At 52.1% G+C, this 24756-nt stretch overlaps 1 protein-coding gene across 1 annotated transcript in view; it reads left to right on the top strand.

The window, feature by feature from the left end:
- Positions 1–24756, top strand: part of VWF (von Willebrand factor) — a 135488-nt gene that overhangs the window by 33565 nt on the left and 77167 nt on the right. Inside the window, exons 8-16 of the mRNA XM_047739853.1 lie at positions 1525–1647; positions 2534–2645; positions 3565–3611; positions 11874–12010; positions 12472–12610; positions 13285–13385; positions 16931–17126; positions 17801–18016; positions 21592–21832. Coding sequence (XP_047595809.1) covers positions 1525–1647; positions 2534–2645; positions 3565–3611; positions 11874–12010; positions 12472–12610; positions 13285–13385; positions 16931–17126; positions 17801–18016; positions 21592–21832 — 1312 coding nt within the window. The remainder of the gene's footprint in view (positions 1–1524; positions 1648–2533; positions 2646–3564; positions 3612–11873; positions 12011–12471; positions 12611–13284; positions 13386–16930; positions 17127–17800; positions 18017–21591; positions 21833–24756) is intronic.

The following is a 24756-nucleotide window of genomic DNA, read 5'->3' as shown; positions in this document are numbered from 1 at the left end:
CTGATCACAGAAGGCTGGCCTGCAGGGGGCGTCCCTTCCCTTAAAGGCTGTGGCTAGGAAGGCCACCCAGCACCTGGCCCCCTGCCTCCATCCAGGGCCATACCTCCCTCAGTGCCCTGGACTCCCTTGGGAAATCTATTCCCTGGACTTGGAGAATATTCCCCTTCTCTGATGGGAAACCCAGCTGTCTTGATTTCAGCTCACAGCTCCACTGCCAGCCTGTCTGCATTGATGAGGAGCGGGGAGTTGTCCACACTGTCCACAGTGGTGGTGGCGGCGGCAGCGGTGTGATCTCAGAGAGACCAGCAACCTCTCCATAAGCCCTTCTCTTTTGTGAACCCAGGCTCTCTCCTCCCCACACGGGGTTCCCCTTTCCCTCCACCTCAGGACGCCTGTGGTTCGGATCTCCCAGTCTCACTGGGTCCCTGATCACTGTCATTGTCACCATCCCCAAATTATCATAATTAAATAGGATCTTCTTTGGTTCCCTTGCAAGAAGGCTGCTCTCTCCCCAGACTTTCCACCGCGGACCAAAAGCCATGCAGATGAACAGTCCGCTGTAATTACACGGGCCATCCTGGCTGATGGAGACGGAACAGCGGGCCAAATGTTTATAGCACACACATGTTTTTCAGTGTGTGTGTTTTTTCCGCTTATAAATTAGAGCTTTTATCTCTGCTGTGGGGGTGTGAGAAGATGGCTATTAGCAGCTGGCTTCTTGGCTGTTGGGTGGAGTGGCTGTTATTTGAGGTCTTTGAAGATAGGGTGCGGGGGGTGGGGAGATGCCTCTTGGAGGAGAAGGGGTTCAGAGCCATTGTTCGGTGTTGTGAAGCCCAGGAAAAGTCACTGGTATGTTCTGTTTCTTCAGTGATTCTGAGCATCAGTCAGCCACAGGGTTGAGAGGCAAAGCGGGGAGTTGGTTCTTGCCCAGGAGGAGCTGGGTCCAGTGGAGGAGGACAGATGCTTGGGTGACAAGGCTCTGAAGACAGTCCTGCAGCGCAGTGGAAAATAAATATGGAGCATGTCACCCATGTGGGGAAAGTGGGCATGAATGGTACTGGGCAGGGGCCTTCGATGGGGACCAGTTTCATGAGGAAGGGGAGCCCTCAGAGGAGGGATGTGATGCAGATGCCACTTCCCCCTTGCTTGGCCCACGGAGGACATTGATTTTCAACCTAGAGGACTTTGGTATTACCTTGAGAGGGTTTTAGGTGAAAGGGACAGAGCATGGGGATGGGGGGGGATGCCAAGCTGTTCACGGAGAAGCAGATGACCAAGGGGGAAGGGGTGCTGGTCCCAGGTGACTCTGCTGAGTCTTAGCCTGGCCCTACAAGAGGGAAGACGTTTCTTCAGGGGAGGGGTGGCTGGGCCATTGGGGTGCCACTGGGGTGGAGCTGGCCCCTGGGACCCTGAAGACAGAGGGGAGCAGAGGAGAGCGCGCAGGGGCTCTGAGGACAGCGTGGCTGGGAGGTGCCCTCTGGGAGGGAGCTGCTCCGGGAAGTCTCCCACGTTTTCCCGTTTCAGGACCGGCCTGTCCGGCTGGCATGGAGTACAAGGAGTGTGTGTCCCCTTGCACCAGAACTTGCCAGAGCCTGCACGTCCAAGAAGTGTGTCAGGAGCCATGCGTGGATGGCTGCGGCTGCCCTGGTAATGAGCTTCTTACTCTACTCACAAATCCGAGACCTTGCCGGTGTCCTTGGCTTGGGGAGGCCAGATGAAGGCCACTTGTGTTTGTCCCCCGTGGCTGGAATCAGAAGCCTTTTATTTATTTTTTTAAAAAGTCTTTGTACAGAGGGATCAGGATCGAGCCGGAGTTTATTTTTAATTTCTGTTTTCCTGTGGTACTGTATCCGTGAAAGCACATGTGTCTCGGAAACAGAAGGACCGTCTGGGCTCCAACAGCGACTTTGTTTGGAGAGCACGTGGCCCGATCTGAGCTGCACTTTTGTTTCCTCAGTTGAGTGTCAGGGGACGGGTCTGGGCGAGATATTTTAAAACGTCTCCTGGGTTTGCCACGGGAGCTCAGCTGAAAAAGAGCTTTGCACTAGAACTTGTTTCTCCGGAGAGGCTGTGTGAGCTTTGGTGAAAAACACTGTTTAATTCCTGAGAGTGAGGCCTGTGTGTTTTGACTAACGACTTCCCCGCTGGATGACCTAGAACAAAAACTCTTGGCTCCTTTCTTCATCTGTGCAATGGAAATTAATAAATAAATGACTTCTTCCAGTGCATGACTGTCAAAGTAAGGGTCGTACCAGTTCTTGGAGCTTCCTGGGAGAGGCTCACAGCCTAGACTCATGCTTTCCTCACTGGTGGACCTTGAGCAAAGCTCTTTCCCCCATTTCTTCACTAGTAGAGAAAGATTAATAATCTCCCTCCCCCCCAGTATGGCCCTATTGGGACAGAGCAACATTACAGAGCAGGTTCTTTGAGCTTCCTGAAGAAGCCTAAGCTGTGGTCACTCACGGGTATTCCGGAGCTGCGGGATGAGTAATGATGATAAGTTGAGTTTTTGCCTTGATGCCCTTGAACACAGAGGGACAGCTCCTGGATGAAGGCCGCTGCGTGGGGAGCGCTGAGTGTTTCTGTGTGCATGCTGGGCAACGGTACCCTCCAGGCACCTCCCTCTCGCAGGACTGCAATACCTGGTACGTGGGTCTGCGCCGTAGGGTCTGGGAGGGCAGCCCAGGGGCAGTGGGTGTCAGGAAGGGCAGTGGCAAGTGCAATAGGATCTGGCTGGGCAGAGGGAGAAGCGGTTGAGATGTGGGGGCAGTTTGAGGAAGTGGGGGACATCAGTGAGGAGGAGCAAGGATGGGCCTAGAGGAGGGAGTTGGGGAGGAAAGACCCCTTTACATGCAAACATGGTCTCTAGCTTTCCCCCCAAGCTCTGCTGTAATGAATGACTCTCTGAAGGAAGGCTACCTGACCATCACCACACCACAGGCAGCTCTCTCTTTGAGGACAGAACCCCTTACTTCATCTTCAGGCCTCTTCCCTTTGCTGTCTTTCCCTTCTCGGCTGTCTTCCAGGAGCCCACATGGGCTGGCCGGCATGGGTCTGGGTGGCACCCCTTTCAGCAGCCTTCCCCTCTTCGCTTCTCCCAGCTGTGGGGAAGGGACAGCTGGCAGGGGGAGGGGGGTGTAGGACTTTCATTGCTCAGTGGCTGGGTGGATTTTCAGGGATCCTGAAATCCCTGAAGATTTGTCTTCAGGGTCTCTGAAGACATGTCTTCATGGTCTCTCCCCTCAGTTTTCTTCTCCTCTCTCTTTGTCAGGGTTGCTCCCTCTCAGCCTCATCCCCAAGATGCTTCCTCCTTTGGCCACAGTCCTGTGCCATTCACGTCCAGCCTCATAAAGACCCCTTTAGCACTAGCTCCCTCTTCTCCCAGATCTCTCCCTTTGGGGGCTGTGGCATCTGTTCCTGTGCCCTCGTGTTTTAGTGCTTTTTAGTGTTTTTTAGTTTAGTTTAGTGCTTTTTAGTGTTTTTTAGTGCCCTCGTGCATTAGGTTTGTTCCTGTGCCCTCGTGTTTGCACAACTAGCCACGCCCTGTGCTTCTCTCCCCAACAGCATTTGCCGAAACAGCTTGTGGATCTGTAGCAATGAAGAATGCCCAGGTAGGAGCCCTCCCGCTCATCCCCCCTTCTCCCAATGGAATGGTGTGTCGTCCTTGCTAGATAGGGAGGGCCTCGTCTCAAGGCAGGGGTAAGGAGGCCTCTGTGCCTGCTGGATACAATCCTCTGACCACAGCTCCGTTTTGGGATCCTAGCTGTGCTGACCCACTCGTGGGCCTGGCAGAGGCACACCCAGCATAACTGAAAGGTGAGAAGGCACCTGGGCTAAGGTTTTATTGTCCTTTTCTTCTCACCTGTTTGCTCAGGGGATTATGGTTCAATGAACTGTAAGCACTGTAGGGTCACAGTCTAAACAAAGATGATGCAAATTCTTTGGAAATTCAGAGGAAAAAGGGCCTGGTAATTCTTTAAATTCAAAGTGAGAAGTTTCTGGAATGCCTGATAGGAAGGCCTTAGAATGGCACCCTGGCAAATGTCTTTAGGAAAAATTGCTTTATAATAATCTCTGCCCCCTTTATTGGGTCTTCTGCTTGTCCCCAGCTCTATTCTATTCGTTGCAAACTTTGCCCATTTGAGGCTCCCTTCTGCCTCACCCCCCCCCCCATAACCCTGGCTCTTCTCCTGATAATTTTCCCTCCTGTGGTCACTCATATGGTGTTCGCTGTGGGTTAGGCTCTGTGCTAAGCACTTTACATGCCAGCCTGTGGGGCAGGTACAGTTATTCTAGGTCAGAGAAGGAGGCAGAGCTGGAGAGATTACATAACTTGCTCAAGTCACACAGCTGCTAAGAGACAATGACAGGACTCAAACTCACAGCTCCCTGATTGCTGCTTTTGCCCTTCCATTTACTCTCCTTCCTGGTCCTCCATCTGTTCCTTTGCAGGAAGGTCTTTGCCATCCTTCACTGGCCCAGGAGAGGACCCACGTTTAGTTAAAGACCAGCTCAGCCTCAGCTTGTATGCTGGGTACTACTTTTTGGGTTCCCTTGGTCTGTAGAGCACAATAAAAAACTACAAGGCAAATAGCCTGATAACAGGCTCCCCTCCTTTTGGCTCAAAGAGGCCACATTGGCTTTGGTGGGCTGACAAGGCCTGAACTTGGATATTGGGGTCATATTTGGGGCCTGTTGGCTGGATGGTCACTTAGGATCTAACTCAATGCCCACCACACTGGGAAAATTCTGGAACTAGATGGAAAGTGGGCACTAGAGCTAGGTCAGTTAGTCTGGCTTAGGGATAGCCAACCAGCAAGTTTATCTTCTGTGCAATTTTTAAAGGAAGCATGAAGAACAAAAGATTGTTTTTGCAAGGGATATCAGTGTTCTGATTTGACATCATCATACCCTGTGAAAGACCTAAGGAGCCCTTTGAAAGACAAGAAGTTGCTGTAAATGCCTTGTAAAAACACTGTTAATATCTAAATAATCATTATTATTGTGAGCCACAATGGACTGAATTAGGAATTCGTTTATTGTCTTTTGTTAGATTAACTGATTTAGAATTCTTTTTTTTTTTTAAGATTTATATATTTATTTGAGAGAGAAGGAACACAGGGAAGGGCAGAGAGAGGGGGAGACAGAGAATCTCAAGCAGACTCCCCATTAAACACAGAGCCCTATGGGGGGCTCTATTGCACAACCCATGAGATCATGACCAGAGCCAAAATCATGAGTCCAATGTTCAACCAACTAAGGCACCCAGGCACCCCCAGATTAGGAATTCTTAATAATGACTTTTTGTAGGGAGTATCTTTCACTCAGCCAACTGTCCATCTGTCTGTCCATCCATCTATCCAACCATCCATCCATCCATCCACTAGCCATCCATCCATCCAACCATCCACCCATCCGTCCATCCATCCATCCAACTAACCATCCATCCATTCATACATGCATCCATCCTTCCAACAATGATTTGAACACTCACTGTGCACATGTTGGAATGCTTGGTCTGGGGCAGACTACAACCCCTGTTCTTCAGTTCAAAATTTAGAAAATAGCTTTGCTGAGGATGTAAGAAATTTTCTTGATTCCTTGATGGGAGGATAACCAGTTCCAACTGTGCAGTCTACAGAGTGGACTATCTGTATTTTGCCCACACAATCGCTAAACTCATACTCTGTATATTAAAAGCCTCAGCTCTGACCCTCTTTTTCAAGTTCTGGAGTTTAGCTGGTCATCTTCCATCTCCTGTTGTCTGGTTGTCTCCCATCTCCAAATGCTTGACTCCATTTCTACCTGTAGCACACAGGCATACTTCCATTATTTGCCATGATGCAGCTGGCAGTGGGGCTGTCTTATGCCCCCAGTGTGACAATTGCTGGTAAAGCTTCCAATGGGAAGGTTCTGGAAGGGGATATGCTTGACTCTGCTAGCACAGCAAAGAGCAGGCTATGACTTCTCCACAGTCCCTGGAAGAGCTGACATTGCGAATCTTAGAAGTAGGGAGCTGGGTTTTGATTCTCCAGGATAAGATGAGAGTGTATTAATTGTCTATTGTGTAACAAATTACCCCAAACTCAGCAAACAAACTTTTTTTTATCTTAGAGCTTCTGTATGTCAGGAATCTGGGTATGGCTGAGTCTGGCTCACTATTTCTCATGAAGTTGCAGTCCAGTTGCTGACTTGGGCTGTGGTCTTACCTGAAGGCTCCTTTAGGACTTTGATAGCTGGCTTCTTCTAGGGTGAGTGACTTCAGAGAGAGTCAGGGAGAACAGCCAAAATAGAAGCCCTGGTCTTTTAAAAACCCAATTTCCAAAGTGATATCCTTCACTTCTGCTGTATTACATTTACTAGAAACAAGTCAACATGTCTAGTCTACACTCAAGGTGAGGGGATCACACAAAGACATGAATACAGGAGGTGGGACCATGGGGGGAGCATCTTAGAGACTGCCTGGCACAGGGAGTATTGTGTGGGGGGAGTGGGAGGGAGAAGAAATTGCCCAGGAGAGCATCTGTCTGTATGGGGAGGGGTTGGAGCTTCAGGGCTCCTCTAGGCCTTCATTGCTCACTGAGGCTCTCTGATCTTATTAGGAATTAGGGCAGCAGCAGGCAAAACTGTGGTTTTCTCAGATTCCCTTTTCTGTAACCCCAAGCCTCTCTTCCTTCTCCTCCTCTTCCTTTCCTCTGCCACACATGCTGCCCAGGAAAGTTCTTCTCATTTGGTTCCCATTGAACCATAAATGTTTGATCGGGGTCAATGAGGAAGGAGCCTGCCTATGAACAGGGACTATTCTTCCAGTAAAAGCTCTAGAATTTCAAACTCCTGATGGAGGAATGTAGAAGGTTCTCTTCTGCAGCTGGGAAGGTGTGAGTGGAGGGTTCCTCGCTTGCCCAACTTATGCGCATTGACAGGGTATCATAGCAGGGGGCCAAGGGCCTGAGCGGTGGGGTGGGTGGACTCGGGCAGCCTGGCCAGAATTCCAGTCCCCCCACTTCCCAGCGGGGTGACTCTGGTAAGCTGCCCGATCATTTGCAGCCTCAGTGTCCTCATTTGTGACACAGGGATGGTAACAGCAGCTTCGTCCCACAGAAGCTGTTACTTGGCAGACAGCAAGCACTCAATTAATGTTAGCTGTATTCCTTCCCAGGAACCCCGGCTGCCTCATTAAGCAGGATGGGAGAAGGACTGAGACATACAGGCACACGCCCAAAGGAGTCTGGCCTGGGCAGGGGTGGTTGGAGGCAGGGTGTAGCTGGGGCCTGCAGGGCAAGAAGGTCAGAGAGAACCCAGCCCTGCCTTGGGCTTGGCTGCAGGGCAGGGGAGGGCCTTGGTGTAACTTGTTCCTTGTTTGGTTCTGTATAATTTCTGATGCCTTCTAACCCAGCCCTATAATTCAACGTTAGGATTCAAGCTGTCTGTTCCGAAGCCTCCGGGAAGACAGACTTCCTCATTGGCTAACAGAGAAGGTGATCAGGACTAATGCCTGTCCAATGGGAGTGTGCATTTCCAGGCACCTGGGCTCCCCTGGGGGAGCTGAGTGCCCAAGTTCACGGAAACGCTGCTGGGGCCTGCCCCAGCCAATACTGGGGCTTCTGGAGTCCCAGCAGGCCTCCTCCAGGCCAGGCCAGTGTACTACCTTTAGAAGCCAGGGCTCTTCAAGAAATAAATAAATCTTTAAAAAAAAAAAAAAGGAGTGGCAAGGCACGCCTGGGTGGCTCAGTTGGTTGAGCATCTGATTCTTGGTTTTGCTCTCAGGGTTGTAAGATGGAGTCCCACATCGGGGTCTGCGCTCAGTGGGGAGTCTGCTTAAGATAACTCTCTTCTCTCCACTGCCCTCTCCCCACTCTTTCTTTCAGATAAATAAATAAATAAATAAATAAATAAATAAAAAGGAAGAAGCCGGGGCTTGTCTCCACTCATTCTCCATATCCGGACTCAGTGGTACCTCAGCCCCTTGGCACGGGGCCCATGTGTGCCCAGGCTCAGGGTGACCCAGGCTTGGCCTTCACCAAGTCGGGCCTATGAGAAACCGCAGGAGCCAGCCCGTGGGGGAGTGCTGGGTGGTGTGGCGTGTTCTGGGCCCTGAAGCCAGGCACAAGGCCCATGAGCAAATTCCTGTCTGAGGACCTTGGGGCTTGGGTGAGTTTTTCTCTGCGCTTCACTTTCCTCAGCTGCGAACTGGGGCTGGTGACGACCGCCTCATGGAAAGAGTGCATGAGACGCACCCACGGAGCGCTTGAAGTGCACCTTGTACATCTGGGGGACAGGTGATGTTATTGTCGGTCTAGAGGCAGGCTTTGGGGGAAACTTCCACTGGGGGAGTCTGTTGCTTTGCGGAAGGCTGGCATTTCTGGAGGCCATGTGGCAAAGGATAGAAGCAGACCGGCTGAGCGGAGAAGTCCCAGGGAGGTCTCAGGTACTGCAGATAGAAGGGTTTCTTTTAGATAAGGTCATGCGTTCCCACCAGGGGAGAGGGTTCTTTCCAATTTTTTCATGAGGGAAGATCCTTTTTTTAAAAGATTTTATTTACTTATTTGACAGCAAGAGTGACAGAGCACAAGCAGGCAGAGAGGCAGGCAGAGGGAGAAGCAGACTCCCCACTGAGCAGGGAGCCCGATGCAGGGCTCCATCCTGGGACTCCGGGATCATGACCTGAGCTGAAGGCAGACGTTTAGCCCACTGATCCACCCAGGTGCCCCAGTGAGGGAAGATCTTTATTCACATAGCAGATCTGCTTTAATTCCCGGCCATTCTACTTTGAGGCTCTTTTAAGAATCACCTGTTCCTCACCAGACTGTCATTGCCTGCCTTCTCCGTAGGCTGAGCTAGGCGGGGGGTGGGGGGGGCAGCCGTTGGTCGGGGGCTGCCCTTTGTGGCTTGACCAGCTAGCTGACTGGGAATGTCCTGGCCATCCTGCTCCGGGCAGAGGACGGGTGAGAGACGGGTTCCAGCTCCCAGGGCCATCCACGAGCCCAGCAGCTTCCCCACCCATGTTGTTAGGTTTCCTGTGCTCACAGCTCCGTCCCTCAGTGGTACCAAGGCAATAAGCTAAATGTCATATTTACACTTTCGATTCCTGAGGAACTTCAGAGCACAAGTCAGTGGGGGTCGGAGCAGGAAATCAGATAGGGCGATTAGATTCAACCTCTGGAAGTTCTGCTTTTGAATGTTTGTGCATTTTTCTTCTTGACCCCTCTTTTCCTAGGCCTCATCAGAGATAATGCAGGCCCACTTTCATACTCAGATAAGAGCCCTCCTGAGAAAACAGAGAAAGGTCAGGGGAAGAATTCCCACCCATTTTATTGCCGTGGGGTCAAGATGTTTGACACCAAGGTCCACATCACTCTGTTTGCAGGATCGTGGTGGATTCTGAGAAACAGCCCTTGCAGAAAGGCTTTCCTGTGACACCAGCTGATTTGGAATTTCAGCACATTTACAATGGGCTGAGATGACCTTTGGCCCGACCTACAGCCTGCCACGAACAGTGATCCCTCACTCTTGCTTTCTTTGGGGCCAATGTCATGGGAGGAGGACCTGACCTGTCCTATTTACAGCACTTCTGACATGAAATGTGTGTGGTTTTTCCCCAAGCCAACCAATTCTCTTACTTTCTGGATGCAAGCTGGGTGTCCTATGATTCAGTCCTGACACTAATGACTGGAATCAGTGCAGACCCTGCAGGTTAGGGGCTCCGTCCCACAGGATGCCACACTTCAGGTGCTGAGCCCAAGTACTGGGCTCTCAGGGTACCCACTTCTGTTGGATTGGTTACAAGTTGGGAGTTCCCACAATGCCTTCCTCATGTCCAATAATTTGCTAGAATGGGTCCCCAGACTCAGGCGCTTCATTTACTAGTACTGGCTTATTATAAAGGATACAAATCAACAACCAGGTGAAGAAGTGCATGGGGCAAAGCCTAGAAGGATTGTGATCACGGGAGCTCCTGTCCCCGTGGAACTGGGGTTAGCCACCTCCTGCGTGTGGATACATTCACTGACCCAGAAGCTTTCCAGATCCTCTTGTTTAAGGATTTTAAGGGAGGTTTTATTATGCAGACGTGATCGATCAGTAATCCCCAGCCTCTCTCTGGTCCCTGGACGCTGGACGGTAGGACTGAAAGTTCCGACTCTTTCGTTTCGCCTGGGTCTTTCTGGTGACCCGCTCCCATCCTGAAGCTGTCTAGGGGCCCACCAAGAGTAGTTTCAGTAGAACAACAGCTGCTCCTAGGATGTCCCAAGGGCTTTAGGAGCTCTGTGTCAGGAAGCAGGGATAAAGACCAAATGTATATTTCTTACTATTGCAGAGGGTGATGCTGAGAATGATGTGCTCCCTGATTTTTAATTTCTTCTGGGCTGAGTGCGCCTTCCTGGCCCATGTCATTTTGGGAGGGGTCATCCACCTTGGGGACCAGTCAGAGGACACTCACAGTGACTTGAGGCTACTCTCCCCTACCCCTGCCTTCCAATACAGACCAAATGTAGGACCACACCCAGATCCAAAATTGTGCCCGCCATGCCTTTCAGTGCAGACGTGGGCCTAAGGCAGCAGGTGGTAGGGACCTGCTGAGCATGTATTCGCCAGGTGGGCAACTCCAACGGCCCCGACTGCGTGAGAGACCCCAAGAGCAGCCGCTGGGGGTGGCCAAGGTGGGACTGACTCTAAGACCATCTTAGGGGGAACTTTAGGTTTTGGCGGTATTAGTGCTCTGGAGAATAGGTGTCTGCAGTTTGGAGGTCAAGGGTGACTGGGTGGGAAGGAGGGCCCCCTACTTTATGGGATGGCCATGGTGGGTGTCTGTATTTCTCTAAAGAGTAGAAGGCACAAATGAGAGAGGAAATACATAGAAGGAGATTGGGAAGGGATCCAGATGCCCACTTCAGCTTCAATGGGTCCATTGTGGGTCCTGGGGACGGGATTGCCCCGAGCTGGGTTGGGGTGTGCAGGGGATCACTGGAGACTTTGGCAGAGGACCCCCCCGCCCCTGCGTGGACACTCTGCGGGATGTGTGACCTCTGGTCTGAGGTGCCTTGGGCCAGCCGCTTGGCGGGGCTGCGGTCTGGGGGAGGATGGAGCGGGGCTCAGGTGGAGGGTGAGCTGAGGGCTCTATGTGGCAGGGTGATCAAGGGGGAGTCCTTGTCCCCACCCACAGATGTGTCAGCCTGAGCTAGGGAACTGGCTGGGGCAGTGGTGAGATCATGGGCAGATGGCCTCCCGGCCCCCCATTGGCCCCAACTGAAGTCACAACATGGACCTGCCCATGAGGAGGCCTTAGAGCCGCCCCTCGGCAGAGGGGCAAGGATGGTGCCCTGGCCGCTGCCCTGCTGAGCCTGGAGAATGCCCACCTCACCCCTCCTCTGTCCTCTGCCTGGGCTGACCTTTCTGCCTGCTTGCCTCAGGGGACTCTCCAGGGTGGGGCCATGCCCCAGAGCCCCCCACAAGGCTGGTACCGAGAAGGGCCCGTCCTGGGACCAAGAGGAGCCTGACCCCCGTAGAGCCAGACCCTGTGGGGTGGCTGTGGGGAAGGACGGTGAGCCACAGTGAACCAAGAGCTCAAGCCACAGGCTCCAGGCCGGGCTCCGCTGCAGACTGCATATGGCTCTATCACTGCCCTTGGTTGTCCCTTCCAGAAAGTGAGCCATTGACCTGAAGATCCAGCGCTGACCTCTCACTGTTTGAGGACTGGGACCTGAGTTCGAGTCCTCCCGTAGAACTCATTTTCAGACCGATGTGGGGAGAGAACGTCTGTGGAGTTCCACAAGAGGGGCCTGGTTTGCTCATACAGGCCTCCTTTGTCCCCCTCTCCCACTCCCGCCAGGGGTCTCCCCTTCCTGTTCTCACCTCTTCCCTCTCTGTCCCTCCAGGGGAGTGTCTCGTCACAGGACAATCCCACTTCAAGAGCTTTGACAACAGGTACTTCACCTTCAGTGGGGTCTGCCAGTACCTGCTGGCCCAGGACTGCCAGGACCACACCTTCTCTGTTGTCATCGAGACTGTGCAGGTGAGCTGGCCTGCTGCCCTGCAGGAGGCAGTGATGGAAGGGGAGGGGCAAGGTGCTTCTGTCTCTGAGTGGCTGTGGTACATGCTATCCCTCTTTTCTCCAGGAACTGGAGCAAGGAGGGCAAATCTAGAGGGCACATGGCTCCCCCTGAGGACTGAAGTCCCAGATTCGCTTTGGAACCATAGGCCCAAGCAACAGGAAGATAGGCAGAGGCTAGGAGGATGGGAAAGGGTGTGGGGAGCTGTAGGGAGTTGGGCAGCAGTGAGCACTGGGCTCAGGGCCTTGTCCCGCCACACCTCCAGGGGACCTACTCACAGAGACCATTCTGTGACAGTGGAATTGTCTCTCAGAAGGCCAGAGACTGCCTGGGGTTGTGCTCTTTCCCTGAGTAAATGGGTCCCAGGCTGGGGTGCCGAACAGGGGGTTTGTGGTGACGTCACTCTGTGTGGCCCTCTTGGTAGTGTGCCGATGACCCCGATGCTGTCTGCACCCGCTCAGTCATTGTTCGCCTGCCCCAATGGCACAACAGCCTTGTGAAGCTGAAGCACGGGGGAGGCGTGTCCGTGGATGGCCAGGATGTCCAGATCCCTCTCCTGCAAGGTGTGTACTATCCTCCTCCACCAGGCCAGGGGCTGGTCTGCTCACTCCTCAGCCATGCTCCCTGCCCACCTGTTCGGTGAGGAGGGCCATCTGTAGAGGGGTAGGTATCCTCAGCAGGCATCCTTGCAAGCAAAGAAGTCTTCCTGGAAGGGGAGAATGAGTTGAGGAAGCTGTCATTAGCGGTGTGTGTCTCCCTCTCACATCCCTTCTTGCAGAATAAAAGGTATGTCTCGTCTTCAGGGAGAAGTGCTGTATGCAGCTCTGCACACTCATGGCGCAGCCTAGAAGCGGGTGCAAGGGCAGAAGCGCCTGGGGAATGCTGGGGGGTGTGGAGGTGTGGTGTCAGGGATTCGATGGGAGGCAGAGCTGCTTCAGCAGAGGATGCAGGAGCCTCTGCCGTCCTCTTGTGGCAGTAGAGTGAATTGCAGGCTGCCTCTGGGATACTGGGGCACCTTTCTCTGGAATCCATTTGTACCAGGTTTATCCTGCTTATCTTTCCTCCTGAGAACCCCTTCAACCTCATGGACATCTCCATCTGTCCCCAACTCCTTGATGTCATTGTTACAGTCCTTTGTGAGACACTCTGTCTCTCTCCACAATACATCTGCCTCTCACCACCCAGCCCTCTCCCCATTTCGGCTGAAGGGCTAAATCTTGTCCCTGCTCGGTTCCAGGTGACCTCCGCATCCAGCACACCGTGATGGCCTCCGTGCGCCTCAGCTACGGGGAGGATCTGCAGATGGACTGGGACGGCCGGGGAAAGCTGCTGGTGATGGTAGGTGCCCTCCCGGACTTGGCCGCCTTGCAGCGGGGACCTTACAAAGTGCCTCTTGTGCTCTGGGAGAGTGGCTTTCTGTGGTGGGAGAAGAATTCCTCTCTCCCCAGGCCCTACGCCCCCAGAGGGAGGAACAGGCCTCTCTTGTTGAGAGACTGGTGTTAGTTGTTTGGACGCCCCTTGTTTGCCCTGGGGGTTCTCACTTCTGAGGCTCTGGCTCCCCAGGAGCCCCCAGACTGGGTGGGCTCCCGAGGGGCTAAGAGATAGCATTTTGGAGCACAGCTTCCTGGCTGTGACAAATGGGAGCCGGGGGCATCTCCCTGCGGAGGTACCCACAGTGAGCAGAAAGGAAAGAGCCAGTCTGGAAGTGGCCACTGAGACCCTATGTTGTGCTCCCCAGGGGTGCAGACCATCCTGGCCCTGAAGGGTTGCACTGGGAACCTCCAGCTCTCTCACCCCTTCCCTGGGCCTTTGCAATCTGGGGGGCCACCCCCCCTTGGTCTCTGTGGTCCCAGAGGCACATTTGGGTAGCAATCCATATATATCACAGGGCTTCCTTATACATCGTTTCTTCCGGAAATTTCCTGAAGCAGTGGGGCAGTATGGTTTTCACTGCTGTTTTTATGAATGAAGTGACTCAGGCTCAGGTGAGTGGGGAGAGGTGCCCAGCACCGCGCACGAGGCTGGGGCAGAGCTGGTCAGCGCTCAGGACAGTGTCCTTCCTGCTGGACTGGTGCTTTCATTGTTTGGTCATCACATGCCTTTGTACTCTTACAAATTACTGAAGACCCCAAGATCTTTTGCGAAGGGTGTAGCTGTCAATGTTTACCACGCTAGAAATTAAATCAGAAGCTTAAAATATGTATTTACGAATTCACTTAAAAATTACAATAATCATATATGGCACACCTGAAACCAATATGATAATGTATGTTAATGACACGTCAATTTTAAAAAACCAAACAAAAAATAACATTAATAAAACCACTCCATGTTAATATAAACAATATATATATTTTTAAAATAATCATGTTTTCCAAAACAAAAATAAGTTGTGAGAAGAATACCATTGTTTTACATTTCTGCCAATTTCTTTAATGGATGGCTTAATAGAAGACAGCTGGAGTCACAAATATACTTCTGCATTCAATCTTTTGCAACATTATGTGTCATGGAGCCTCTGGAAAATTCCACCGCTCACTTGTAAGAGAATGAGAGGAAAAAAAACAGATAATGTCTTTGGATGATTAGGAAAATAGTTTTGGCCTCATGGACACCTCACAAGTCCTCGGGGATCCCTCACCCCCAACTCCAACAGATCCCCAAGGCCACACTTAGAGAACTGCTGCCCTAGATCATTCCTTGGATCCCTGGAGAGTCCCTTCTGATGCACGGGGGTCCTGTGGGGCACAAGGCCCTTGGTATAATCCTGGCAGGGGCATTAGGGCATTCCTGATGAGATCTTGGTTTCCTCTGTCCTCATGATACCATATTCTTTCCCTTGTCTTAGAGTCCTGGAGAAAGTTCCATATTAGTGACTTTCTTTTCTTTTCTAAAAAAATAAACCTTATGACCACAGATCATAGAGCAGGAAGATCTTGGAGAACATCTTGTCAGCTGCTCATTTGCAATTAGAAATAAAATCCTTTTCTGGAACCAGAAAGAACTCACCCTGGGTCTTGTGGTCATTTGGTGACAGAGCGAGGACCAGAAAACTCAGGTCTCCTGACCCCCTCACCTCCTGTACCCTGGTCTTCAGGGAGGGTGCTCCCCTACCCTGCCAATGGCCATCCCACCTTCTCCACAACCTCCCAATTCCCGGAAAAGGTGCTCTTGATCTGAGGGCTGAGCCTACCCTTGAGTCAAGCCAAAGGGACTGAGGGAATGGATGACACTATTGTCTTAGTGGGGGGTGGTGGGACAGGAGGCCTGGGGTGACCAGAGGGACTTTGTGGGGCACTAGGGCACTCAGTCTGGGGATGAAGCGGGAGGGGAGGGTGCTGAGGCACGGGTGGTGGAGTGAAGATACCACCGATTTAGCTGCTCAGCTGGGGCCTGGCCTTGACTGCTAGCATGATGTTTCAGCCTGTGTCCTAGGGAGAGCCTCATTCATTCATGAACTCAGCCATTTGTTCATCATTGACTCAACACAGCACCTTGTGAATGTGCAAAGTCACATTTGAGAGGCCGAGGTTGCAACAGTGAGACAAAACAGACAAGAAACCCTGTCCTGCTTCATTTATGTTTCCCTCAGGGGAGCCAGACAAGAAACCAAACCAAGCAGTAAATTATATCATATATTAGAAGGTGATGAATCCGGAGGAGATAAATAAAGCAGCAAGAAGGACAGGAAGTATCAGGGTCAGAGGATTTACATTTTAAATAGGGAGGCCAGGGCAGGTCTCTATGCCTAGAGTGGCAATACTTAAAATTTGTAAAGCAAACAAGGAAACATCACTCTATTCTCTTTCTTTTAATGCTATTTCCTTGGGTACGTTTTATATGGGTCTGGAACCTTCCACCAGATTGTTCATCCTGCATCCTGTGAAGTCGTAGCTAGAAGCTGGAAGGGGCTTCTAGAGATGACCATACGGGGCCCAGTCCTACCGCGTAATGGTTTCAACCCAGGAAGGCTGTCTGGCCATGTTAATTACATGCGAAGTAGGAGTCAGGACTCTGGGGTCCCGGCCCTGGCTCTGTCTTTGGATCAGGGCTCTCTTACTAGAAACTGGTGGAAGCCCCCACTTGTAAAGTATGAAAGGCAGTTTTGACTTTCCAAGTTGTCCGTGAGAGTGCACTTTGGGTTCAGAAGGATGGAGAGCAAACTGTTTGCTGGTGGCCTAGAGCTTTGCCCCCAGAACCATCCTGGTCACCCACAGTAGACTGCCCCAGAGTCCTTGCTGACCCTAGCTTCTCTGATTACAGCCCCTAGAGTCCTCCTTGGCTCATGGTGTTTTCTCTCCAATGACACCCAGTGGCTGAGTCGAATCCAGACGGGCAAGTGTTGTTCTTTGTCACCAAATGTGAGCTCTGAGACTACTTGGACCACAAGGGACCTTCTTCCCCCACATGTGTGACCGATATAAGTGTTCCGTAAAAGGCTCTTTGCACTTGGTTCTCCTGGATGGCAGGGCCCTGTGGCAGGAGCATCTCCTCTGATAGGCACAGAGCATGCTGGATGGGGACCTGACCCAGCTACGGGTCCTAACTCTGCCACTACCTCTGTGACCCTAGGCCAGTCACTTTCTCTCTCCGGGACTGTTTCTCCGTCTTTAAATGGCTAGATGATCTCTGAAGTCCCTTCTGGCCCAGCTGCTCTCTGACTCTTAATGATTTAAGAGTGGGATGTTGCTGGTGGTAAGCTTACACCCCATTTGGCTCCCCCCCCCCACCTCTACAGCCTCAGGCTTCCGCTGCAGTTTATTAAATTCGTATTTATTTTTCACCCGGGGAGCGTTTTTTGATGAAAACCACCTCATTAGCCGAGGGGAAGCTGTGGCTGCTTTGGCAGCCGCGGCTCCAAAGGGGTGTGCGTCTCCCCACAGCTGTCCCCAGTCTACGCCGGGAAGACGTGCGGCCTGTGCGGGAATTACAACGGCAACAGGGGTGACGACTTCGTGACGCCCGCAGGCCTGGCGGAGCCCCTGGTGGAAGACTTCGGGAACGCCTGGAAACTGCACGGGGACTGCGAAGACCGGCAGAAGCAGCACAGTGATCCCTGCAGCCTCAACCCGCGCCTGAGTATGCAAGCCCCCGCGGGGGGCACGGGGGACCTTGCAGAACCCCGAGGTCGCCCGGCTTCCAGTGCATTCCATGGCACGGTGCACCCACTTTAGGGTACAGGGGCCCTTGGCTTTCACCATCAGCATTTGATGATCTCCATCTGGATTGTTTATTCTTCAAAGTCCCTTGACTGCGCAACCCCTCACCACCCCCACCCCCCACTCCATGAGTCTAACCCTGGGAAAGAAGAGAACAGTCCATGCTTCCTGTCCCTGGACCTTCTCTCAGTCTGTTGGCGCAGCAGCCACACAGATCCAGAATTAAATTATCGGAAGATTAATGTTCTGGGGTGGCCATTTGCAGATTTATCTGTGGCAACGTTTCAGGCCTGCATTAATTTCCCCCTCTTACCCTGCCCATCCTGGAACTTTCCCCCTTCTGTCAGTGGGCGTGTGCTCTGGAAATGCAGTTTGTTATGTATTTAAGCCAAATGTAATTAGGAGAGTTTATTGGCTGCAGAAGAAAAATCACAGTGATTTCCAGAGGGATGTGAGGTTGTTTTGTGGGGAGAGCTGCCAAGGGAGGAGCTGGTGGGGGGATTTCAGAGCCCAGACGGGTCCTGGCCCTCTGGGGGCTGGGCGCCGAGGGGCGGGGCCTCGGCCAAACCTGCGCTGCTCTCTCTCCCGCCGCAGCCAGGTTTGCAGAGGAGGCGTGCGCCCTGCTGACATCCTCCAAGTTCGAGGCCTGCCACCGCGCCGTGGGCCCTCAACCCTATGTGCAGAACTGCCGCTACGACGTCTGCTCCTGCTCCGATGGCAGAGACTGCCTTTGCAGTGCCCTGGCCAACTACGCCGCAGCCTGTGCCCGGAGAGGCGTGCACATCGGGTGGCGGGAGCCCAGCTTCTGTGGTGGGTGCCCTCCCTCCCCGCCAGTCCCCACACAACCCAGGCGAGCCCTCCTCGGGTGCCCTGCGTACTGCTGGTCCTTTTCTAGGCACTGTCTCTGCATTATTGCATTCAGAACTGGGCCCAAGGGCATTCAGCAAGCCTGGATCCTGAGAACTCTTCATTTGCAGCCTCTTTTTTTCTTCCATCTCCAGCAAGACGCGGTGGTGGGGACTGGCTCTCCCACAGGATAGTGTGATTACTCTGGCCTATCCTAGGAGCTCAAGCTGCACCCCATTACCTGGAGGTCCAGAACCTTGGAGTCCCCGCCAAGCAGAAATTTCCTGTGGCTGCTGCCACCTAGAGTTCAATACGTGTATGGCCAGGTTGAGGAGAGAGTAGGTCCCAGATTCCAATGGGTCTCTGCATCCCGGAGGGTCTCACGAAGGCAGTAGGGGAATGCACACACCAGTCCTTCCTTATAACTCCAGGCAAACCATCTGTGGACTCCTGGTCCAAATCTCTAATAACACAGGCTGGCTGGCCCAGCATGGTCAGGCAATGCCAGTGGTGTAACTAAAGACTGAACCTTCTTCCCTCTTGAGGCATAGGTGGGAACTGCCTCCCTGCTAGGTGACTACCACACTGAATAAAAGATAATTAGGTTAAGTCAGGGGCAACCAAGGAAGACCTTCTGGAGGTCGTGTACTTGACCAGGCCTTAAAAAGACTCCATCTTGGCCAAAAAGAGCTATTCCACTGTGGGACAGTAGTAGTGATTTGGGGAAATGAGGGGGATATTCTGAGAGGATGAGGTGTCATAAATATTCTGAATTTTAGAGTGATTTTTAGGATGTGCTTGGAGACAAAAATGTCCATGGTTTTGGCAGAAGCAGGAAAATAGAGGAGCTATGAGAAATGGTGAAAGGCCCTAATCTCATATCATGTATTTGAAAAGAAGCTTTGGTAGGGAGCTCTAGAAGTGTCTAGACCCTTCTAGAAGGGTTGGGGCCTAAGTGCCATCTCATGTTTGGAGTCTAAGCAAGGTCATAAAAAAGAGGAGCAGAGGCAGAAGTAAGGACGAAAGGGACCATGTCTATGCAGGCATGTTGTTGTGCTCCCTGTCCCTCTGGGCCTGGCACGACACAGACTCATGGCCAGCAGCCAGAGGAGGAGAATCTGAGGCCTTTCTGGAACCAGCCCTTGACTTCCCTGCTCTGTGGCCTTGAACTCTTCGTCTCTCCCTCCATGCCATAGCTTCAGCCTCGGGGTTTGCTGTTTAGAAATTAGGCAGAGTAGTGAGGAGTAAATGGCATACTGTTCGTGAATATGCTTGTCTGCTATATAATGGTTTGTTTGTCCACCAGCATTAGAAATTCTGTATTATCAGTGTGCTGCAGCATCTGAAGGATTTCCTAATTTAGGACACTGTCCCAGAGGCTGAGGGCTTACCAATATATTCAGTAATCTTGAAAGAGCCATCGTCCTTCACCTCCATTGAGAACAGAACAGGATGGAAAAGGCTGAGATTTGGTTAGGGAGGCAAAAAATCTGAGGGGAGGTGGGAAGGAATTTTCTGGATCTCTGGGCTTACTTCGAGGTAAACCAGAGAAAAGGCTGGCCAGGAGGCCCGGGAGGCCTAAACCTAAGGAGTATGGGCATTTTCCTCCTGAAAAATGAACAGAGCTCCTTAAGCCACTAACTCCATCCTTAAGAAGAACCACGCCCACTGGGGATGTTCAGGGAGCAAGGACCATTCACGTAGCTCCTCTGGGATGCTGGGAGGAGATCTGGGAGAAGTACACCCTTTTTTTTCTCTTCTTATAACTGGGCAAGAGCCCAGGCTCCCTGTAGGCAGGGACCAAGTCTTACCATTTCTGCATCCATGAGCCTAGCACAGCCCCAGTACACAGTGGACGCACAATACGCTTCTGTTACGCTGAGGTGTGTACCACTTCTGGAGAAGAAGGCCAAAAGAGATATTTCACAGGGATCTAAGTCAGCTCTCCGCTCCAAATGCTCCTTAATGGGTGAAATGTGACCTTATTATCATAGGTTTAGTGGACTGAAAGTGAGTCACATCTTTATGACCCAACACGCCCCATCTTAACCCACCCTGCTCTAAATATTCATCCACTGACCCAGCCTCTCTGCTGGTTCAGAGAAGAATCCACATCTAATATGGCGATGGAGCCCCTTCCCTTCTCAGCTACCCTCAAACCCCGAGCCCTAAGCATTTACAGGAGGCGGAGGCCGCAGGGGCTCCCCAGATGTTCCCACCCCCATGTCCGGGGCTCATGGCCTGGTCTTCCTGTTACAGCTCCCATGACACGTGCTGCCCGTAGGTTCCTACTGTAGAAGTGGATCCTAACAGAGAGGGCAGGGCTTCCAGTGGTCTCAGGAGTGTCCTCAGAGTGAGGCCCTCACTTCCTGGACAGCAACTGGTGTGCAGCGGGAATGCCTGCAGAAGGGGTAAAGGGCTTCCTGCACACCCCAATAAAGAATTTCATCACTGGGGTGCTCCCAGGAGTGTGTGCAGTGGCCAGATCCCAGGAGTTTCAGGCCTTCCTCAGCCTAGGCCTTTCTCTGGCATGCCCCTCCCTTTGGGACCCCTCAGAGCTCAGGCTGCATTTCCCCAGTCATCACAGTGATTAAGTAGCAGTGACCGTGTGCCACAGGCCGGGCCTGCCTCTGGCCTGGTTGGTTCGCTCAGCCTTCACAACAAGCCAGGCGGGTATGAGTCCCTTCCAGCCAGGAAACTGCTCAAGATCATGTAGTAACTAGTGGCAGAACTGGGTCTCAGACCCAGGAATTTGGGAGACAGAACCCATCTACTTCCCTGTGTTGCGACACTTGGCCCCACGACCTCTTGGCTCTTGGACACCGTGCTGTCTTTCTGTGGGAGGCCGGGGAGAGTGAGGGCAGTGGGGAGGCAGGGCTACCTGCCTTGCTGGAGCAGGTTCAACAGCGGCTGGCTCTTTGCGGCTGTCCTCCAAAGCACGGCTCCTTAGGGACAGTTTGCTTTTAGGGCATAATGGTGAAGAGCGTGAGCTTTTGGGTCACGGAGAACTGGGTTCAAATCCTGCCTCAGCTTCTGCCTGGGAAGCATGATCTTGACTGGTCACTCAGCTTACGTTGATTTTTCTTCCGTGTAGGATGGGGGCCATGAGATCTAGCTCAGTGAGAGGCGTAAAAGGCATAAAAGCTGTGTGAAGAGCAGGGTTACAGTAGGGGTTAAATTAATGATCTTTATCTGGGGAGAAATGCCCTTGCCCGGCCGCTCCCAGTTCTTTTTAATAGTCACAGTATCAACATCCCCCCAATTTCTACATGTCCCAGGCTTCAAGGCTTTGGAGACTGCTAAGGTGGGAGCCCTCAGGTTCAGCAAAGGGGAATCCATGTGCATCTGTTATTATCAGAGACGTTTGTGAACCTAAAAACGCAGTTTTGCTCAGAGTGGGAAAGGAAGGTAGTGATCATAGAGCTCTACTTGGAGTCCCAGCTGCAAGGGTGGCACCCCAAGTCCCAGAACCCCAGTCCTTGGCATCTGTGTGCTTCTATGCTTCCACTGAGGCCTTCCTCCCCTCCCTTCTCTCCCAGCACTGAGCTGCCCACCGGGCCAGGTGTACCTGCAGTGTGGGACCCCATGTAACATGACCTGCCGCTCCCTTTCTTACCCGGATGAGGACTGCGATGAGGTCTGCTTGGAAGGCTGCTTCTGCCCCCCAGGGCTGTACCTGGATGAGAGGGGAGACTGTGTGCCCAAGGCCCAGTGCCCCTGCTACTATGATGGCGAGATCTTTCAGCCTGAAGACATCTTCTCAGACCATCACACCATGTGGTAAGTATGAGCGGTGGGACTGCAGACCCCAGGAGTGGCAGAGCTCAGAAAGGAAATGGTCCTCCATGTCCTTCATTTCATGGGTGGGAAACTGAGGCCCAGGAAGGGAAAGGACTCACCCAGAGTTGCACAGCTGGTCGGAAGCAAAGCAGGGATTCACCCAGCTCGAATGACTTCCTTACCTCGTGGGGACTTAGAACAGGCTACCAGCAAGACTGCTTTGGCTTCATTGCCAACTCCTGTTTGCCTGCTTCCCCTTTTGAGAACAGTAAGTGTCCCCTCCACTATAGCCTCCTGGCAGGGTTCTCATGCAAGGGCATTTGAGCCAGAGGAAGACTGACCGCGGCAGCTTTGCCTCCCTGGTGCATGGCATCTCAATCTTCTTGCATTGCCTGAAAAATAGCTCCCACTGTATGCACTTCTTGTGGCCTTTTGCCCGGGGCCTCGGTCACAGTCAGTTTCAGCAGAGCCGTCACAGCCATGAGAGAAACCGGTAACACAGCATTTGTTGGGCAAATGCTTCCTTGGCACATGCTCTGCCCTGGATGCTGGAAGGTGAACAAGACACACTGCGGGCCCCAAGGAAGCTGAGAGTCTAGTAGGGAAACGAAAGCACATATCCTGATTCTGGAATATTCTGTCATGAAAGGAGAGAGCATAGTGTGAGGAGCCCTAAGGCATCCATCCCAGCTTTAGCGATGATCAGCACTTTGACAATCTTATTTATGTATCCCCACCTCTCCTTTTTGGCTGGAATAAAGAAAATCTCAGCTCTTACGTCATTTCATTTGAAAATGTTTAAGTCTGTGTTTCTAATAGATAAGCACTTTTTAAAAAAAAGTGACCGTAGTATCAAGCTAAGTGTTAACAATAATTCCTGATAACACCTAATGTTCCACCCGTGTCCACTTTTTCCTGTCCATCTCCAAATGTCGTTTTATGTAGAATTGGTATGTTCAAATCAAAATCCAAACAAGGTCTGGACATTGCATTTGGTAATGAAGCTCACTTAGTTGAATTTACAGTTGTTCCCGATCTCCTGTGCCTAAGGAAGGTTTTTTACGCTCAGAGTACAGCAGTGGCTGTCATCGGAGTTGGATTTCAGCACAATATGTTCTATTTCCCCTTGGGACCGTGACCTCCCCAAGAGTAGAGACCATATCTTAGGCCCTGATCCCCAGCACCCAACATACTTCTGGTAGGAAATAGGTACGATCAATGTTTCTTGAGATGAAAGAACATTGTGTTTGGTAGACTTGCCGTTTTGGAGACATAAAAAATCTCTACTTATTCAGGAAAAGGCAGATTGCTTCCAGTTGGAGAAGACTCGGTGTAAGAGGTAGCTTTGGGTTTGAGGAGGATTCTAACAGTGGGCATGGGGTGGGCCCATGAGATGAGGGCTTTGGGGTAGGCCCATGCCCAGGGACTGAAACCCACAAAGAGGCCTCACCCATCACTAAGGTAAGTCCTCTGTCAGAGGGAGGAGAAGCTTGGAGGGATGTTGAGGGACTTTGAAAGGTAGGGTGAGGACTTGAGCAGTAGGCAGTGAGGACCTCAGAGGTGTTGAACAGAGAGCAGATAGCATCAGTGCGTTCTGGAATCTTTGAGAGGCATGAAGGCAGGGAGATCCGCTGTGGGAAGAAGTGGACACAATCTGGTCAAAAGGTGTTAAGGCCCTGGGCCAATACCAGTCGTGGAAATGGAGCAAGGGGACAGACGCCAGAGACCCTGGGAAGTAAACAGACTGGGGGCATGTGTGGGGGGATGAGGTTTGCTGAAGGTGACCCCAGGACTCTGAACTGGAATGCCAAGAAGACCAGAAGGGAGGACAGGAAGAGCAAGAGGGCTCCTCTTTGGTAGAAGAAAGATAACGTGTTTGGTCTCAGCCCAGATGACTGAGTTACTGAGAAGGCACGTTGGTGAGTAAATGGAAACAGTCACAGGAATGATAGGTGTGGGTAGATCTTGAGTCTGGACAAGATTCGTGTGAAGGTAGGGGGGATAGCCATGGGAGTAGTGAGGTTCATGGAGGGCGTGGGCCAAGGGGCAGGAAAGGGGACTGAGTCCAGAGCTTGGGGGGATGTTTAAAGGACCAGGGCAGGAGAAAGAGGACCCCATGAGAGAGGCCAAAGGATAAAGGCCAGCAAAAGGGCATAACTAGGGCAGAGCCCTGTTGTGGAAGTGAAGGGACCAGGGGAGTAATAACATCTGTCGGGTTGAACATTGGGCCTTCGCCCAGTGGTCGTTTTACTGCAGTTGTCCGGCTGTGATTTTTAGGGTGTTTCTCTCTGGGACCTTAAAACAATGTTGTTAGGAGTCAAGCATTGCTTTTTTAGCAAAGAATTTGAGGCTTAGAGAGATTTTCGCTTTCCCAAATCATTTAGCGAGTGACAGGACCCAGGGACTCTTGAACTTTTCATATTACATGAAGAGTAGGCAGCTGGATTTGGCGATCAGAAGGTCATGGTGGGCCCCCATGTTGCAGTAGCATGGTGAGGAAAGCAGCTGGAGGGTAGGAGGCTGGGGTGACTTGGAGAGCAGCTAGTGTCCCACAGGGAAGGTGGGAGATGAGGTACCTACCGTGGGCCCTGGGTGAATAGGGCTTGGGGGGAATAGCCCTGGCTTCAGGCTGTCTTTGGGATTTGCATCAGTGACCTCTTCATGATGTGGAAACCTTCTCTTTCTGGTCTTCCCTTCAGGCACCAGGGCTGAAAGCTAGTGGCTGTTCTCTCTCCACTTCATTTAGAAAACTGGGTTTTCCAGACAGTAGGAGCCAACGGGAACTCAGGGCCCATTTGTGGCTCTTTATATTTACTCTTCAGACGATCATGAGTCCCATGGATGCATGCTGGGGGCGCCTACAACAGGTGGTAGGAAGGGCAAACACCTGTGGCTAGCGTGTGTCTTCAGGCCATTTGGGTGGT

This window comes from Lutra lutra, chromosome 8 (assembly GCF_902655055.1).
Source record: "Lutra lutra chromosome 8, mLutLut1.2, whole genome shotgun sequence".
Taxonomy (NCBI): domain Eukaryota; kingdom Metazoa; phylum Chordata; class Mammalia; order Carnivora; family Mustelidae; genus Lutra; species Lutra lutra.
Note: the sequence above shows the minus strand (reverse complement) of the source record. Positions and strands in the feature narration are given on the sequence as shown.